General features: G+C 37.3%; 1 protein-coding gene across 1 annotated transcript; it reads left to right on the forward strand.

The window, feature by feature from the left end:
- Nucleotides 1–6,634: 6,634 nt before the first annotated feature.
- LOC131160060 (protein LATE ELONGATED HYPOCOTYL) lies at nt 6,635–11,792 on the forward strand. The gene is made up of 6 exons (XM_058115375.1): nt 6,635–7,263; nt 9,409–9,543; nt 9,653–9,764; nt 9,846–9,907; nt 10,074–10,484; nt 10,588–11,792. Exons 1-6 carry the CDS (start codon nt 7,237–7,239, stop codon nt 11,344–11,346), a joined length of 1,506 nt encoding a protein of 501 aa, XP_057971358.1. The 5' UTR covers nt 6,635–7,236; the 3' UTR covers nt 11,347–11,792.
- Nucleotides 11,793–20,405: the final 8,613 nt, after the last annotated feature.

Below are 20,405 nucleotides of genomic sequence, written 5' to 3' on the forward strand. Positions count from 1 at the left end.
GCGGGTGTAGGACTGTTTTCTTAGGGGGGGCTTTTTAAGAACCAGGTAAGGGGATAAACTAAACTAGTTATTTTATGAAAATGTATGTATGTTATTACAAAATATGATTTCAAGAAAATAAATAAATAAATAAATATATATATATATATATATATATATATATATATATGCTCTATGTTTGGGAAATACTGCTGTAAAAGATGATATGTTTAAATATGTACAAAACCTATTCGTGTGGTATGAGTGGAATTTATAATGAAATACTGTTTTCTAGGAATATGATAATGATATGGATATGATTTTTCAACGTACGGGCTGTGCTATGTATATGATTTGCCGGTGTACGGGCCAAGTTATGGTAAAATATGAAATATCAGGGTACGGGCCGATGACTTCATGATATATGTATAAATATGCAAAATGATGTGATGATATTGATTTGACAATTACAGTATGAAATATTCATGTATCACAATTTGATTATATGCTATATATTATCAGAATCTGGTTTGCTTGGTTTAGGCTAGCACTTGCACGGTACTGATGCTATGTGTTCTTGATTCATCATAATATTTGTGTTAATACTGCTGTACGGAGTGGCATGAGGTTGGATGGTTGATGTGGTTTTAAGAAGTGTGAGCGCCCCTAGTGTACGAACCAGGTCTGGTAGACCCATTAGACTTACAGACTGTATTTTTGACTTGGCAGTGGTCGGCCAACCATTGTCAGGTTCCGCCTTCGGGTCACACAACCCAGTCATGTGGGGGTAATACATGACAACAACCAATTAACCTACCAGGGTTATTTTTGTATTATATTATATGATATGAATTATGTTTATGAAAATCCTGTATGTTCTGCCATGATATGAGAATATGTGTTTTCCATATATGATATAGACAATTATACCAATATGTTTATGTATGATTTTATATAGAACACGGAAATACTCATGTTGTCATACACTAGTATTAATTTATTTCCCTTACTAAGAGGTGTCTCACCCCGAATTACATGAAATTTTCAGGAGCCCCTAATAAAAAAACGGGTAAAGCTCCGTTGTGATAGTTACAGTTGATTTGCCTTTTTTGAAGTGTATGTATTTTGTGATAGGGTCAGTTGGATTTTGTGGAAATGACCCAAGGACTCTTTTGGGTGATTTATATATGTATATATAATGGATATAGCAACTCTAGTATTGTGATGGATGGTATTGTATATGGTATTATGAGTTATTTTATGATTTTATATTTCCTACTGCTTAGGTTTCCATGCTATTTTTTGATGTATCCTTGGTACCCACGAGTATAGGTGGATTATGATCTGCTGGATATATTATATTGGTATTATTATAAAAGGAAAAAAAAAGTATGAAAATTGAAGCAGGTCATCACAATCAAGCTATATATATATATATATATATATATATAAACATGAATATAAGCTCAAGCCTTTCTAAATAAAACCTCAAAAATATTTTTCTTCAAAAAGATTTTCAAGAAGAGTAGGAGAAATTTGATCTTTGAAAAACAACAAGAATAAAAAGTAGAGGTCTTCAAGCAATATATATAAACTTAAATATATGCTCAAGCCTTTTCAAAATTACCTAAAAAAAAAAAAGAATCCTTTGAAGTACGAGTGGATATATACTCCAAGTTTCGTTCAATAACCCACAATAGTTGCTCCCAAAAAGAATTTTCAAAGTAAAAAAGTATGAGAAATATGAAATTTAATGCACAAAGCGGATATGAAAAATGAGGGAGAAACAAAGAATGTGTATATATGCTCTCAAGATGTTTCTCCTCTATTTTTCAAGTGTCTTTGACTTGTATTTATAGGTTAAAACCAAAAGTAGGCGTTTTATGGCCATTGGGGGTATTAAAATATGATTTAATTTGAAAACTAGCCATTTTCGGCCGTTAGGGAACTTTTTGCGCAAACACCCTTTAGTTTTTTACCCATAACTTTTTATATACAGCTCCAAATTGAACGTTCTTGGTGGAAAAAAGAAAGCTAAGAGAAAATCCCACAAATATCATATTAACACTTTTTAAGATAAGAATTTATTGATTAAGAAAATGCCCATCAATGAGGCGGAAGAAACATAAGGAGAATTTTTTTATTATGGATACCTTTCAGTCTTTTGACCATAACATTTTCTATACAACTTCAAATTGAACGTTCTTAATAGAAAAAAAAAGTTAAGATAAAATCTCACAACTTTCATGTTGGATACTTTTTAAGATAAAAAGTTCTTGATAGAGAAAAGTGCTCACTAATGTGATGAAAGAAATATGAAGGGGTTTTAAAAAACTTGTTTTGGTGTTTTTCATGGAAAGTTCAGGCCCCTAAGGTCAATCTAAGGTCATTGAGCTTCAAATTAAATCATGAGATGTATGCACAATTAAACCTAATTAATTATTACAACCTAAGAAAAATAAATAAAGTATTTGTGCTTTACTCCTTTGCAATTCCTTGGAATACGCCGGGGTATGATCGTTTTCATGCTCTTACGACTTCCATTTCCCATATGTTACCTGTGTTTAGAAAAATGAACTTGTTTATACACTTACCACATAGATGAGATACTGTTGTTTGTCATAATCAAAATAGGGATTAGATTCAAAAAGCCAACAATATACACGTATATTCATAACATATTTCATTTTCCAATTAATTCATAAAAATCTGATTTAATATATATTTCTCCTTACTTGCTTTCTTGAACTATGCCAACAAAGATTTCGAAAAGATACCTGCAGCACTCACCCGAACCCTGAATCCAAAATCCTAATTCTATTAAATCAATTCTCAATAAAATAATATTTTAACATTTCCTAAACCCATAAATTCTCAAATAAATGATTATATTCTAGTCAAAATGACGAGGATCGAGACTAAGACCCCTTGGTGGTACCTGATCGTTGATTTAACTGAAGATCTAAGGAAAAATTGAGTAAAAAGTGAGGGTTTACCTTTTCTCAAAAGTGGTGCCTACGCCGCTCTCATGATAAATTCGCTCAAATAGAAATATTGATGGCAAAAATAGGAACCTAGCGGTATCTTCAGCTTTACGATTGGCTGAATATTGGCTGAGACAATGAGGAGAGAGAGGAGGAGGATGGAGGAGAGAAAATAAACAAAAACCTGAGAGATGCGTGAGAGAAAGAGAGGCCGTAGGGCAATTGGATTTTAAATGGAATTACAATCCACTTAATGACATTAAAATAATACGTACTTTATTATTTTATATTAACATTATATATATATATATATATATATATATATATATACTCATCATATTATTTACTTAATTAATTCAATTAAATAATATTTAATTAATTTATTAACTCAATTAAATAATAATTAATCTTAATTTTTTTTAGGATTACGATTGCTTTATTTGTTTATTTATTAATTTATTTATCATTTTTTTAATTATTTTAATTTTTCCGGATCTTTACAATTTCAATGTGTAAATTAGATAGATCTCGTCAATATTTTTCATAATTTTTCTTCTTTGTTTCTCCCTTCCTTTTTTCTACTATCTTCTCTTTATAATTCAATTATATTTTTTCCTTCTTTGATTGTGATTTCAACTCCCTTTGCCAATTCAATTTGTCATTTTTAACTACCATATTAACAAGCACGTGGCCAAAAGTTATATTGATAAAAACAATTAGATAGTATTTGAAAGTGCGGATTTTAGGATATAAATTTAAGTTTATGTATATTTGGAGAAATTCAATAAAAATTTATAATGCATTTTTTTCAAAGTCACCCAAATTTCAAATCCAAAGTTCAAATTTCGTGCTCCGTCACAAGGTTAGTCATTGATAGAATAAGATACTTAGATGATGACGACAACAAAAACACCTATGCTTTATGCTATGTCATAGAATTTAGGGAATATATCTAGTATATGCACGATTTATGAAAAGCTCAATCTAGAGATTAACGACTCATTTGGCTCGGAAAAATTGTTATTCTTAAAATAAGATAAAATATGGTTTAGATTTTGGGAATCACGGGAATAGTTATTCCTTATTTATTTCTAATTATTTCATTCAATATGTAATAAAAAAGGAATAAACATTCCCATGATAAAATTTGGTAATAGTTTTTTTTTTTTTCCTATTTCTTATTATGAACTCATAAAATATTTTACACTTTTATTTGCTTTATAGTTATAACATAATTTTTTATATAACTAATTGTAACTAACCTTGTAAAACTAATATATTCTTGAGAATAAACATTCTATAAACCAAATGTAACCTAAGGTTAAATTCATTTGTGAAATGTTTATTATTAGAAATAGATTAGTTATAATTGGTCACACTTAGTTATATATGGAATCATATTGTTATCGTAAAATAAAAAAAAAACACTTATATTGTTATAACTGGTTACAAATTTTTAATAATTGTAAAAATTATACAATTTAGAAGTTAAAATTGTTACTTTAATTACTTTGTTGTTGTTCATTTTAGGTTACAAATTAGAATAGCAGACCGCGAGTATTAAATTGATAAAGTTATTTATTTATTACTTATATATGACACATATAATAAAAAATAAAATAAATATTAATTAATAAATAAAAATTTATTAAAATTAGTTTTTAAAAAAAATTTTTTTTTCTTAAAAATATTATGCAAATGAAGGTCGAGTACATCTATACAACGTATGAGGCACAAGTCATTTGATCAAAGTTAGATTAATCCCACTCCCAACCGGGGGTGTGCAATTAGTTGGTTCGGCCAATTAACCGAATTAATTGAATATTTTGGGTTAACTCTCCATTATAACCGAACTGACCAAATTGCACTTCTTAACTGAACCGTACTTGAAAGAATCAAATTTTTGATTAATTTGGTTAATCGAATTTAACTGAATCAAATTATAATTAATTATGCAAAAAATATGATTATATAATATGTATGCTTTCAAAATTCAAGTTAATAAATTATATTTAATTATTAATTAATTATATAATTCGATTAAATCGGTTAAACAAAATTTACTTTTCCCATAATCGAACTAAAAATCGAATAACCGAATTTACCAAGTTATAAAATTGACCGAATTGAATTGACCAAATTTGGTCAATTAATTCGGTTAAAACCGAACTATACTCACCACAACTCTCAACCCAAAAATAAAAAATAAGAAACATAAATTATGAGGGCTCCGGCAACATGGCTCATGGGAGATCTCCATTCAAGGAACCTTAAAACCCAACAAAATCATCCTCAAAAGGTCATACATAGCAATCACAAACCCTACGCGCAAAATGCATTATCCCTATTATCTCAGGCTATTACCGCCACGGCCAGCCATCCCCTCTCAGCCACACATTTCCCTGCGGGGCCCACCCCGCACCCACCGCCAATCCAGACATAAAGCGCACTTAGAATAAATACACGTAACGTGGCCCTGGGCCCCACAGGCAAATTGTGGTGCCAGCCGAAAAGAGCAAGGGAAGAATATCTCTCAAAAGATCTGAGCCTCTCGTTCCCGCTGGGCCTCCATGGCGACACCCGCACCTGCGACGCCACCTTATCTTCCCCCCCTCTCCCGAACCCAACTGATAAACATGTGGTCGCTAAGTTTTCCTGAATTTTTTTAATTCTGGGAAATGAGTGGTCAAGAAACATCCATATCCGCCCAACTCAACCTTGCTTTTGTGTTTCTCTCTCATACTTTTTCTCGTTTTTCTCTCTCTTCTGGCGTACACGTGGCGCGCGCCATTAAGGCGGGCGGCCAGTGCGATGACGTGGCCAAAAGCGCAAGGAAAGTAACCTTAACCTGAGACCTGCCTCTTTTATTTCGTTTCTTTTTTCCCTGGCTCCCCACGATTTTCTCTTTCTCTCGTTTTTTAGAGGCTGCAGATATTTTGGATTTTCCTCGTCACGAAAATATCATTGAATATTTCATCATATTTTTTGTTACTTTAATATTTGTCTTTTTTACATTTGTCGGCCCGCCGCTGCCGTATAGGGTTCCCGCCGTACTCGCTCCTGCAGAGCCACACCTTCCCTCCTATCACAGGTTTGACTCTTTCTTATCATTTCTATTATTTCATTTTTCCTTCACTTTTTATTTATTTACTTGTCATTTAATAATTATATTATAAATTTATAAAAAAATTTTGTTCATATTTAAATTATTTTATGTTGATTATAATATATATAATTTTAGAAATGCATTAATTATTTATTTGTGAGATTTAATTAAGACTTTTAATTTCAATTGTTAATATTTTAATAATAAAATAACAAATTTATTTTTTAAGAAAAAATTGTGAAACCTCGCAATTTGCTAGCAAGGCGGGAGCCAAATGCTGGGGAAATGAGGATCGACACGTGGCAGTCAGGCAGGGGGCCAATAGGGCGGTGTTCGGGGTCATGCGAAGACAGCTGCGATGCACAAGTGATCCGCTGGGTGCTCCTGGTTCGATTTTCTCGCACCAAATTAATCACGCCCTGAGAATAAATAGCGGAAGCAGCGACGAGAGGATGCCACGTGTCCAGGGCTGTCGTTCGACGTGAGCCACAAGATTCCAACCATTTCTCGATCGTTCCAGCGAAAAAATTAAATATAAAATAAAGAAATAAATGGCCTCTGACGTGGCAACCCCTACTTTCACCTTTTCAACTCACGCCAAATATTCAATGCTCTCTCTCTATCTAATTCTTCTGTGCTTCTTCTGGTCTCGAGCAGCTTCTCCATCCTCTCCTCCTCCTCCTCCTCTCTCACTCCTCATTTTCTCTCTCGCTTTCTCTCTTCCTGTTCCAGTCCTCCGACTTTCCCTTAGATTTTTGATATTTTGTGTTAGTTTTTCGAAGAAGATCGCTGTTTTATTTTCGATTTTTTGGGTGTGTGCGCGGGTGATTCTTGATCTCAATCTCTGGATCCTTAAACTCTAGGGTTTCTGAGCATTATGAGCTTGGAATTAGGCGATTATGAACAAGAAATAGCTTGATTCTTTGTTACTTTCCGTGGATAAGCTCGAGTCCGTTATTGTACGGAGCTCTTTGATTTGACGGGAGAGGAAGCCAAAATCGATTATGTCTGAAACTATAATCCGACAAAGAAGAAGCTGTAATTTATGATAATTTCTTTCTGGTGTTTGGCCTGTGATGAAAATATAGGGGAAGACGAGCTAAGGCGAGGATTGATCTTGTATTTCAGGGCGGGAAGAAACATAGATCTGTTACAGTGACAGGATTAATGGTTTCTGCTGCTATGGCTATTCAGGTATTTAGATTTCTTGGTTATTTATGGGCGTCTTTTCGTTATTTGCCTGAGTAGTTAAATTATGCTTTTGGAAAACTCCGTCGAGTATTTCGATTTTTACTTATTGGTATAATCGAAGCATTTCTTTTTTAATCAAATATATTCTCAAGATATGCTTTGGAAATTGTTGCGAGCGCCATAATTTTTTGGGTAATTGGCTTGATTATTTATGCCACTTGAAAGTAAAATTTATTCTCAGAATTCGTAGTCCTGCTCCCCCCTCCCCCTCCCCGGTTTTTTTTTTTTAATAATTCATTACTTACTGGAGTATTGCAAAGTACAAATTTCTAAACTAGAATTGTGATTTTTTCCCCCCTTTTTGAAAGAGACCGTATGGTTTGGGTTAGGACTAGATCTGAGAAAGCTAGCTAGAACGCTCCTCCTGATCTTTAATCCAATTGTCTGGAGATTTATTTTGATTTTAATAGAAGTCTGGACTCCTTGAAAACGATGAATGCACTTTAAAGAGAAACTAAGACGACCAGTTTTCATTGGAATCACTAAGCTTCGTGTAAATGCATTAGACATCCTTCCATGGCTTTTTTTTTTTTTTTTTTTTTATGTTTTTTCAGTTTTTTTTTGGTGCTTGATTATTTGGTTGTTATCCTTAGTTTGATTGTACTGCTGGTTTGAGGAACAGAGTACCAACTTTGCCTAATTTCCCTCAGAAAGAAAAAGAATTGCTCTTTCTTATTTTGAGGAAGAAAGTTGAATGGTATTCTTTTTAACTTGATTCAAGATTTGCAATATTATGTTGATTGTTTAATGATTTAAAAGGTTAGTAATCAAGTTGGAATATGTCATGGAAAGAGTCTAGAAGCCAGTGGCACTAATAAATTTTTAGCAGAATCATCCGCAACAATTTTGAGGGGAGTAAAGTCTTGGATGGATTTGAAAGGGGACTTGTTTTGAAAAATTTGTCAAAAGTGCAAAAAGTATTGAGCACAAATAAATTTATTAAGAAGAAAAAGCACCAAACTGCAAATCTCAGTCTGTTTAAGGCGATACAAACCCTCTATGGTCAGCAAAAAGACTACTTGATTTGCCCCATCCAACAAGATGTAATAGCCCGGCTGAATCATATGGATGAAACCAGTCCTGCATAAATAGGAAAAGCCAAATCCTCATCGAAGGAACACCTTTGAATGGTACACTCTCTAGGATTTAGGTTAGGGAGTTGGTAGTCTTAAACAGTCTCTTTGAGTGTCTGTAAGGCTACATGTGTCATGCCCTTTCCGCACCCTTGATATGGCATGGAAACCTTGTGTGTTGAGTGTTGCCAGTTAGGGTCTCTTATGTTCTGCTAAAATGTTTATGCATGTGTAGAGAATGAGTGCAAGATGGATCTTTGCATAGGCTCATAGTAAGACCCCATGAATTCACGAGCACATTAGTAAGAACACACTTAGAAAAGTGATATGCATGACTCAATAATTCATCCCAAGATACATCATTTTCAGTAGTCACTTCATTTTCCAAGAAACATAATGATGTGATGAAAAATGTTAATCTTTCACACTAAACAGCAGTAACAGAGGCTCATGCTGACATTTTGAATAGAAATTGATGAATTTTACAGTCATGTGAGCATTCATTAATGGTCATTTATCATTGACTTGTGATAAAATTTTTACGTGGCTAATGAAAGTTGTCTCTCTTTTGGGTCTTCTTTATGATTTTAGAAAATTTTGGTGTTGGTATCTTCAGCTGTAGTAATTCTCTTCATATCCTAAATTGGGTAACTTTTGCAATAATATAAGGTTGTACAAATAGTATTTTGTTGATCAATCATAGTAAAATCTTTCCACATGGCTGATGAAAGCTATTGGTCTATTGGGACTTAAGATTTTAGAAAATTTGGTTATAATGTTGAATGTCTTCCAGAGGACAGCGATGATAATGGGATGTCTGTGTTAGAGGTCTCAAGTTCAAACTTTGGGAAAGGATAGAGAGGGGTTTGGACAGGAGATGGTTTCCCATAACTCTTTGCATGCTCCTCCTCTCTCTCTATAAACCGTGCACATCTTTGAAAGTTTATAAATTTTGTATTGCAGCTGCCTGATGAGGTAATTGAATATAATTTCATTTTTTCTTTTGTGTATTTAGGATCAGAATGAAGATGCTTGCACAGAAAATGTTTTCTTGGCAGACAATCGAATTTCATTTGATTCTGGCCCTCAATCTATAACTGGTGGCCAGCTAAAAGAGCAATTTAGTTCTGTGGAAGATCATGCTCCCAAGGTTTTGTTTCTTTAAGTGCTTTTATGTTGTTCTGTTTCATGGTCATCTGTTTTGAAATTTCTTTGTATCTTGTGTATTCAGTTGCATTGTTCCATTTCTTTTTAAATAGGTGAGGAAGCCATACACAATAACAAAACAAAGAGAAAGATGGACTGAAGAAGAGCATAAGAAGTTCCTTGAAGCTTTAAAACTATATGGCCGGGCTTGGCGGCGGATTGAAGGTATCAGTTGGTGAAAAATATACTCTGCACCACAGGTCCCTAGCCATTGGCTTTCTCTTACAAACAAAAATGCTTTTGCAGAACATGTGGGCACAAAGACTGCAGTTCAGATTCGGAGCCATGCCCAAAAATTTTTCTCTAAGGTTTACTGCTCTTCTTCCAGTATTCATTCTCTACCATAATATCTGTATGCTGTTTTTAAATTAAGTTGAATATTTATGACCCCAAGACATAAATATTCATTGGAGGGATTGCCTGTTGCATTGTTATTTTTTTATTTTCTAATTTCATTTTTTATTTTGTGGTTAGGTTGTTCGCGAGTCAAGTGGCAGTAATGCAAGCTCTGTCGAACCAATTGAGATTCCTCCTCCTCGTCCAAAACGAAAACCCGTACACCCTTATCCTCGTAAACTGGTACATCCGCTTAAAAAAGGAATATCAGTTTCCGAGCTGCCTGCTAGGTCTGCTTCTCCAAATTTGTCAATTTCAGAGCAGGAACACCAATCTCCAACATCAGTTTTATCTGCAGTTGGTTCAGATACACTGGGTTCTGCAGATTCAAATTCACCAAACAGGGGTGCGTCTCCTGTTTCATCTGTTGCACATGTCAACCCTAGCAGCCTGTTGCTTTCAGAACCAAACTCTTCACCAGAAGAAAATGGATCTCCATCATCAGTTCCAGAAGCTGCAGGTTCAGTACCTGAGGATCAGGTTCTAGAGGTAGATACTGAACCCATTTAATTTTCATTTTCTTTTCCACTTTATTAATCACACAAAAACTTATATCTAGATGTGGTTTAATTAGTTTTTCTGGTATATCTAGGAGTTTGAGTTGTTCCCAAAGGAAAATGTTATCACGAAAGATGGTTTGGCTGAGGAGGAGTCAACCCGTTGCCTTAAGCTCTTTGGGAAGACTGTATTAGTCACAGATTGCCACAGACCATCTTCTCCAGCTATTGCAAATTCCAAATCAATTATTTCTGAAATTAACGAGGCAAAACCTGTGCATACAGTACCATTGAATCATATACCTGTAGAATTCAGTGTGACAAATGCTGAACATGCGTGGAGGCACTTGCCAAATGGAGCACTTGGAGCAGTGTATTACACGCCATTCCAGAATGAAAGCTCAAATTTGAAAGAAGCTGCTACTGCTGCTCCTCTGCCTTGGTGGACCTTTTGCGGACATCCACCATTTCCTTTTCTTCCATTCCATAATCCAAAGTCAATGGAAGCATATCCAGAGTCTAATCATGGGGTAGCAGAAGACGATGATGTTCAGAAGGAAGGATCTTGGACTGGATCGGACACAGGATCAGTTTGTGATGGGGAAAGTGGACATAGAAATTGGGATTTAGAGACTAGTCACTCACTCTCTTATGACAAGGTAAAAAAGGAGCCTGCCCCTGCTTGCCAGTCTAAACCGAGTGGGAAATCAACCTCTGAGCATAAAATGAGCAGCCCGATCAAGTGTATGAAGGGGTTCGTGCCGTACAAAAGATGTTTGGCCGAGAGAGAAACCCAATCATCTATAATAACTGGTGAAGAGAGAGAGGAGCAAAGAATTCGGCTGTGCTTGTAGTGGCTTCTCATTCGAAGCCCTGTAACTCGGTTGCCCCTTCATTAGCAGTGATGTTCTTTTATAATTTCAGGAACTAATCGAGGTACAGTGAAATGACAGACTAATGGTTTCAGGTCCACAGCTGCCGGATGATTCAAATGAGAAGAAAGAAAATGGGGCTCTGAAGCAGCCATTAGTGCATCATTGCAGAATCTCATCTAGTATTCTCCTCCTTCCAACTGTTTAAAATCCGCAATTCCTCTCTCGCGGCTTTTAGATCCTTGGGATTGCTGTTGTATTCCTTTTTAATTTTATTTCCTTTTTTTGGAACTGTGAATTCCCTCCCTCCCTCCCTCCCTCCCTCTCTCTCTCACATTTTGTTTCCTTTTTCCATCCCGTGTATTAACCCAAAACTAGCTTCTCTTTTTTTCATGATTAAAATGTATAAGCAATTAACCTTATGCAAATTTTTGCTTCTTGAGTTGCAGTTCGGGATGGGTTTCTGTCAGTTGGGCTCGATTTGATCATCAAATATCTATGGATAACCAGGCTGCATTGTCTTCAAGGGGCAATCTTCCAAGAAGATGAAAAATTTGAGCACCCCTTTTTAATATGGAGGGCCCCCGTCTGGCTCTTGTTCTTGCTGTTCACCTACTAGCCCATGAAAAGACTTCTAGCTAAGTCGCAGGAAACAAAAAACACGGTCAGTAATTTCCTCTGGGCAAAAATGAGCTCAACATCCGTTCCTATTATAAATAGAACAGGAGGAGGGCATTTGCATTTCCATAAAAGGAAATGAATTCTTGCTAGACATGAATTTCGAGTGTTTTATCAAAATATTAATAAAAAAAATAAAAAACACAATAATGAATGATGCATGCAGAAAATAAAAAAAAAAAAAAGGGGGGGGGGGGGGTTGAGGGGATGGGTCATTAATGCTGTAAGGGGAGGGGAGCTGTTCTGCATGGCACAACCATGCATACGTAAAGGGGTGTAAAATTACTCTTTTTTTTTTTTAAAGTGACCAAACCAACTTTTGAAAAGTCGGTTTGGTAAAATTTTAAATTTTTTTTTTTAAAAAGTGACCAAATCGACTATTCAAAAGTTGGTTCGGTAAATTTTTTTGTTTATATATATTCGTATCATCTTCCTACTGATATATATTTATATCATTCTTCAATTGCTCTCCAACTGATAAATATTTATTCTGTTTGCACATTCCTCACTATATTTAACACATAGAGATGAAGTTTGGTCTATTTGATTCATCTATATTGACATTGAGAGACTGTACATCCTTCCTACAGGGCATGGGAGGAGGATCATTCTGATGCCTTTAAAGGGTGTCAGTGTGTGTGCACATTAGAGACTATGTTGCAAGTCCATCCTAGAAGCATTCCGTGGATTCAATGAGTAGGGTTCTATCCAATATACCATATTCAACACATTTTCTTAGATCATTATTTAATTAGTGCATTGTTGGAGCGTTGGAGGCCTGAGACACACACATTTCATTGTTCTTGCGGCGAGGCGACGATAATGTTGCAGGATGTCACAATCATCACAGGATTACCTGTTGATGGCGACGTTGTCACGGGCACGATGCAACAAGACTAAGAGATGCTGTGTCAAAGCTTACTTGGATGCAACCTCCCACTGGCCGGAGCAAATGAAACGGCGCGTCCTTGTCTATGACATGGATGGATGGGAACTTACCTAATATTGCCGATGAAGCATTTGAGGAGATTGTATTGTAGTATGCTCGAGGGTGCATACTACGTCTAATATGCGACTTGTTGTTCGTGAACAAGTTGCAATACTATGCGTCGCTGATGTTCCTCCCGCTGTCAAGTGACTTGGAGATGGCATCGACGTATAGCTAGGGTAGCGCTGCCCTTGCATGACTGTATAGAGAAATGTGACAAGTTGGTCATGGGCAGGCGCAATCAATTGGAGGTGCACTATTCCTCCAACAGATTTAGGCATGGGAGCGCATGCCCTTTCTTGCTCCAATTAGAGTTGGCTTGTCACATCTGCTTGCTCATGTCGACGATGGCTCGTTCCCACTTGCGGTTAGATGACAAGTTTCATTTCACGCCGCGCACGTCCCTCAGCATACTCTAAGGGTCATATCGATATAACATTGATACGATGTGTGAAGACCAGGTAATACCATATTTATTGCATTTGAATGGTTCAGAACTATTCGTAGTAATTTTCTGACATAAATTCATTGTTAGCAGCTTATATAGATGTCGTACACTGCGTATGTCTACGTGAATCTACCCTCTATATGCCTCATAGGTATACAAGTTTGACTTGTTGGTACTCTTATGATTTGCTTTCAGATCATGAAGTGACACTTATTGGACCATGTAATGAGACAGTTTAGGCTGAGGCAATAGATCCCTCATCTAGTTTAGACAGGTTACGACCCCGACAACCATAATTCGGATCTACACGATTATGACCAGCACGACAGTCATCAAATCAACTGGCGCAATAAGTATGAGCGTACTGTCCAGATGTGGCAACATAGATTGGACAATGTCATCTACAAACTTAGGGAGCTTCCACTCCCTAGGCATACACCTTCATGGGCGGAAGACGAATATAACGACTGGTACCGGTCCATCACGATTCGCTGCGTGAGCAGAACCGCCAGTTTACACATAACAGTGGTGAGTGAAAAATTTACTGAACGCATGTAAGGAACATACCCTGACTTTATCATTAACTTATTGGTATTTTCAAAACATATTTTGTTGTAGAAACACATTATGGGGAGCATCCACTTATCAGACTATGTTCCGACATGTCCTGTTAGACCGATTGCAGAGGCGTGTATGCAATTTGTTGCTAAGGAAGCTCGTTGGTCAATTCATAGGTCTCCTCGCACCGACGCAGAGGGCCCCGAATCGGATGATGATGTTGCAGCTACTGAGCAGGCGTTGTATAGGAGAGGTCGCGGTGAACCTCGCTGGAGCCGTGGGGCGGGGGGGGGGGGTTCGTGTTCGAGTTGAGGGGGAGCTCCCACCCAACCATCCCATTGGATGCAAGGTGATTGGGGAGCATCAACACCATAGGTCACATTGGCATAGACCTCCATTTGGCATGCAGAGGCTCTTCTTCCCATATGCCATATGGGGGTTATCTGTAGTGACCCGAAGAATTATGATATTTAAATAATAAAGAGGGAGAAAAAGGATTTAAAAAGGGAGTGACAGTAGGCCTCGTCGACGAATGCGAAGAGTTTGTTAACGAAGTGGCTTACTGGGCTCGTCGACGAGGGAGCGTTTCGTCGACGAAAAAATACAGAGATGTTGTTTTCCTAGCTCTGAAATTCATCGACGAGGAAAAATCGTTCATCGACGAACTTTCTTCGTGACCTTGTCGACGAGGTGACGTGACTCACCAATGAAGGCCAGTGTATAAATAGCCCTAATCTAGATTTTAGTGCAGATTTTAACCCAAAACAAATTCTCTCTCTCTCTCCTATTCAATTTCCACTCCCTCTCTCTCTCTCTCTCTCTCTCTCTCTCTCTCTTAACTTCTGGGTTCGTTCTTCGCCGGATCGACGATTCAAAGCCACTATGACACTCCTTGGAAAATTCTCTACAAAATTGCTGGAATGGATCTTTGGTGGGGCTAGTTTAGATTCCATCCAAAATTCAGGGTAAGGCTTTTATTCAGTATTTGGCCTTCCCTATAGTTGTAGAAAATGTAGTACGCATGGAAATACTGAAGTTTTGTTATGGGGGATATCATTTTCAAGGTGTTGAACGGGAAACCCTGTGGGTGCAAGACTGATTATTTTAGGGGTTTTTCAGAAATCAGGTAAAAGGATAAACTAAACTAATTGTTTTATGAAAATAATGTATAATTTCTCAACATTTGATTTCAGGAATATATATATGCACTATGTTTGGGAAATACTGTTGTAAATGATGATATGTTTTAAATATACGTAACACCCATTCTGTATGGCATGAGTAGAATTTATTATGAATTACTATTTTCTAGGAAAATTTTAAATAATACAAAGTTTTACAATGATAAATCGGCGTACGGGCGAGAGTTTTTATATGATATATCGGGGTACTGGCCGAGAGTTTTAATATGATATACCGGTATATGGGCCAAGAGTTTTATATGATATACCGGCGTACGGGCCGAAGATGTTCTCATATGATATGCCGGAGTACGGGCCGAGCTTCTTACATGATATGATGGCGTATGAGCCGAGCCATTTATATGATATGCCGGCGTACAGGTTGAGCCTCTTATTTGATATGTGATACGGCGTACGGGCCATGATTGATAAAATATGAAATGCCGGTGTAAGGACCGATGATTTTCACGTTATAAATGAAATGTGATATGATGATATTGAATCGACAATTGTTATTATGGAATAACAATGTATTACAATTTGAAATATTTTATATGTTATTAGAACCTAATTGACTTGATTTAGGCTTGCACGTGCACGGTACCGTAACTATGTGTTCATGATCATCATGATATTGTGTTATCGCTATCCTACGGGACAGCGTGAGGATGGATAGTTGATGTGGTTTATTGAAGTGTTGGCGCCCCTGGTGTACGGACCAGGTCTGGTAGACCCATCATACTTACAGACATTTATTTTGACTTGGCAGTGGTCGGCTAGCTATTGTCAAGTCCCGCCTTCAGGCCACACAACCCAATCATGTGGGGGTAAGACATGACACCAACCAGCTAACTTTCTGGGGTTGTTTATGTATTATTATTATATGATATGAATTATGCTTATGGAAATCCAGTATGTTTTGTCATGCTATAATTATACATGTTTTTCCCAGAAAAGATAGGCAGTTTTACTAAATATGCTTATGTATGCTTTTAAGTATAACATAAAAATACTCATGTTGTCACACACTGGTATTAGTTTATTTCTCTTACTGTGAGGTGTCTCACCCTAAATTATATAAACATTTCAGGAGCCCTAGATTGGAGAGCGGATAAAGCTCCGCAGAGATAGTTACAACTGATCTACGCTTTCTGAAAGGTAAGTATTTGTTAAGGTCAGACAGATTTCTGAATAGAGACCTTAGGACTATTTTGGATACTTTTGAGATGTTTGTATCTATATGATGGTTGTAGTAAACTTTGGTATTGTGTTAAATGGTACTTTGAGATGTATATGATTTTATGTTTCTTGCTACTTAGACTTTCGTGTTGTGTTTCTAATGGATTTCTGGTACCCACGGGTTTAGGTTGATTATGATTTGCTAGATTTATTATATCGGTTTTTATTATTAAAAAAATGGTAAAATGAGTAGATTGTTACAGTTTGGTATCAGAGTCTAGGTTATTAGGTTCTATAGACTTTAGAGTGTAGCGAAAACAATACTAGAGCATAGGAAAATGATTTAAGGTTTTGTTCTATAGTCTAGAGGAAGGACTTCCATGGTGATTTCTTTGTTTTTCCTAGGGTGACGATTTCAGGAAAATCATAGTAAACTATTGTCGGATTGTGTTCCTAAAATGTAGGACCGGAGTTAGGAAGGAGTTGAGGAAGTTAAGATAAGGAACTATGTTAGGTGTGTAAGTTATAAGTATAGGGTTCCTAAGTTATGTTTATTGTTTTTCAAGATGGATTTAGGAGGAGGTAGTGCCCATGCGAGTGACAATGATGGAGTAGGGCCCTCGAGTGCCAGCGGGACAGATTTTGATGCAGTACTTCGTAGTGTGGCTCAACAGGTTATGATTGAGATCGCTAGGAGCTCCAGAGAGCAGGGAGGTCCGTTTGCAGGCCATGCATGTACTATAGGGAAGTTTACTAAGATGAATCCTTCAGCGTTTTCAGGAGGGGTTGATCTTGCAGCTGCCGAGAATTGGATGCAGGAGATTTAGAAAGTCTTGGCCGTGCTACAGTGTACGGAGGAACAAAGGGTCCTCTTCACCACCAATAAATTGATAGGAGAGGTCGAGAGGTGGTGGACTGCTGTGAGACTTCTGGAGCAGTAGAGGACGACACCGATAGCAATGACATGAGACCGATTTAAAAAGTTATTCTTTGACAGATATTTTCCAACTACTGTTCGGGAGGCTAAAGTGGAGGAGTTCTTGAGTCTGAAGTAGGGATAGTTATCGGTCCAGCAGTATGCGACGCGGTTTATAGAGCTTTTTTGCTTCGCTACGTATATTGTTCCTGATAAGATAAAGAAGGCAAGACAATTTGAGAGAGGATTGAGATGAGGTATATTCAAGCAGGTGGTAGTGTTGAAAATACAAGATTTTGCTAAGTTAGTCGATAGAGCAGCCTTGGCAGAGGTTGGTGAGCGTATGGATGCAGAGGAGCAGGGACAAAAGAAGATATCTGCATCTTCTGGCTACTAGTAGGGTCCTAGACAGGATCAGTGGAGAAGAGGAAATTATAACAGAGGATGGAGGCAGGAGACTGGGGATCGTGAGGTTCAGATGGTGTAGAATCCTTTTGTCTGTCAGGTTTGTGGGATGAAGCATTAAGGAGAGTGTCGAGTAGGGAGAGTTGTCTACTATCGCTGTGGTAGACAGGGACATTTGGGACGAGACTGTCCTTTACCACCAGATATCGCTCCTGCTCCTAGACCATATCGGGGAGGCTATCAGGCGCCACATGGAGGCCAGCAGAGGAATATGATTTCAGTCAGGATTTTTACTTTGATGTCGGGTGATGCTGAGACAGCCGGTGACGTGGTGACAGGTATGGTTAGCATGTTTTCCTTTAAAGTTATTGTATTATTTGATTTAAGAGCCACACACTCGTTTGTGTCTCTAGAGTGCACTAGACTATGTAGGGGTAGAAACACAGTTGTTAGATACTGAATTTTTGGTATCTACACCGACTGGGTCAATAGTGAGGTGTAGTAGGGTGCTCCAAGATTTTTCAGTTGATATTCAGGGGAAAATCTTGTCTGTCGATTTAATAGTGTTGGATATGCATGAGTTCGATGTAATATTTGGTATGGATTGACTAGCAGCTAATTTTTCTAGCATAGATTGCCATGCATGAGAAGTGATATTCAGACCTCCAAGAAAAGCGGAATTCAGATTTGTAGGATCGCGAGTGCAATCCCCGCCTCAATTAGTTTCAGCTATTCAGGCGAGGAGACTACTATTGAGTGGTTGTTAGGGATTTGTGACATTTGTGAAAGAAATGTCAGGGAATGAATTGAAACTCGCTAGTACGCCAGTGGTAAAGGAGTTTACAAATGTTTTTCCGAATGAGTTACCAGGCTTGCCACCTGATTGTGAGGTAAATTTTTCTATTGATTTGCTTCCAGGTACAACGCCGATTTTTAAAGTACCTTACCGAATTATGCCAGCAGAATTGACAGAATTGAAGAATCAATTGCAAGATTTGCTTGATAAGAGCTTCATATGACCTAGTATATCTCCATGGGGAGCTCCAGTATTATTTGTGAAAAAGAAAGATGAGACTATGAGGATGTGTATAGATTATAGGGAGATTAACAAAGTGACAGTTAAGAACAAGTATCCTCTACCCTGTATAGATGATTTATTTGACCAGCTCTAGGGTACACGGGTGTATTCTAAGATTGATTTCAGATCAGACTATCATCAGGTGAAAGTGAAAGCAGAAGACGTCTCAAAGATAGCCTTCAAGACTAGATATGAGCATTATGAATTCCTCGTTATGCCGTTTGGTTTGATAAATGCTACTACGGTATTTATGGATATGATGAATAAAGTATTTCACCAATATTTAGACTAGTTTGTTGTTATTTTTATTGATGATGTACTGGTCCATTCGAGGAGTTATAAGGAGCATGAGATGCATTTGAGGCAGATTTTACAGACGCTTCAGGAAAAGAAGTTGTACGCTAAGTTCAGTAAATTTGAATTCTGGCTTGAGAAAATTGTGTTTTTGGGGCATGTTATTTTAGGAAATGATATTTCTGTGGATCCTAGTAAAATTAAGGCGATAGTGAATTGGGCCAGACCGAGAAACGTCTGGCCGGGTACCGTTGTTTCGTTGAGGGATTCTCAGCGTTATCAGGACCTCTAACACGACTGACTAGGAAAAAAGTCAGGTTTGAGTGGGACGACAGCTGTGAATAGAGTTTTCAGGAATTGAAGCAAAGACTTGTCACAGCACCAGTGTTGATCATCTCATCAGGGGGTGAGGGTTATGTTATCTATAGTGATGCATTCTTAAAGGGACTTGACTGTGTATTGATGCAGCATGGTAGAGTAGTAGCGTATGCTTCCAAGTAATTGAAAAAGTATGAAAAGAACTACCCTACCCATGATCTTGAATTGGCTGCAGTAGTACACACATTGAAAATTTGGAGGCATTACTTGTATGGTGAACGTACGAAATCTTCTCAGACCACAAGAGTTTAAAGTACTTTTTCACTCAGAAGGAACTGAACATGAGACAGAGAAGGTGGTTAGAACTCATTAAAGATTTTGACTACACTATTAGTTACCACCTAGGGAAGGTGAACGTGGTGGCTGATGCTTTGAACAGGAAATCTATGGGACCAGCGTTGACAGCTATGGAGATCCAGTATCCAATCATTATGGATATAGAGAGACTCGACATAGAATTAGTTGAGAATGGTCCTCAAGTATGTATTGTTAGTATGGTGGTGCAGCCTACTCTGCAGGAAAGGATTAAAGCTGTTCAGAAGAATGATCTAGAGTTAGCAGAGGTATTAGTTAGAGTGCAGAATGGTCAGGAGGAGGAATTTTGTATTACAGATGACGGAGATTTACGGTTCCGTTCCAGATTATGTATTCCTGCCGATGCTGACATTAGGAAGATCATTTTAGAGGAGGCTCACAGATCTTTGTACACAATTCATCCCGATAGTACAAAGATGTATAGAGATTTGCGAGAGTCTTATTGGTGGAGTGGTATGAAGAAAGAAATTGTTGAGTATGTAGCCCAATGTCTAATGTGTCAGCAGACAAAAGTTGAGCACGAGAGACCGATAGGCCAGTTGTAGCCACTTTTTATCCCAGAGTGAAAATGAGATCATATATCCATGGATTTTATTTCAGAGCTGCCGATGGTATTGCATGGC

The sequence above is a fragment of the Malania oleifera genome, chromosome 7 (assembly GCF_029873635.1).
Source record: "Malania oleifera isolate guangnan ecotype guangnan chromosome 7, ASM2987363v1, whole genome shotgun sequence".
Classification (NCBI taxonomy): Eukaryota; Viridiplantae; Streptophyta; class Magnoliopsida; order Santalales; family Ximeniaceae; genus Malania; species Malania oleifera.

What these genes read in the sequence shown, in the direction of transcription:
- LOC131160060 (XM_058115375.1), top strand. Translation starts at nt 7,237, where the DNA reads ATGGTTTCTGCTGCTATGGCTATTCAG. An exon ending in GGCTTGGCGGCGGATTGAAG is followed by an intron (nt 9,765 to 9,845) that starts GTATCAGTTGGT and finishes ATGCTTTTGCAG; the next exon opens with AACATGTGGGCACAAAGACT. An exon ending in CCCAAAAATTTTTCTCTAAG is followed by an intron (nt 9,908 to 10,073) that starts GTTTACTGCTCT and finishes TTTTGTGGTTAG; the next exon opens with GTTGTTCGCGAGTCAAGTGG.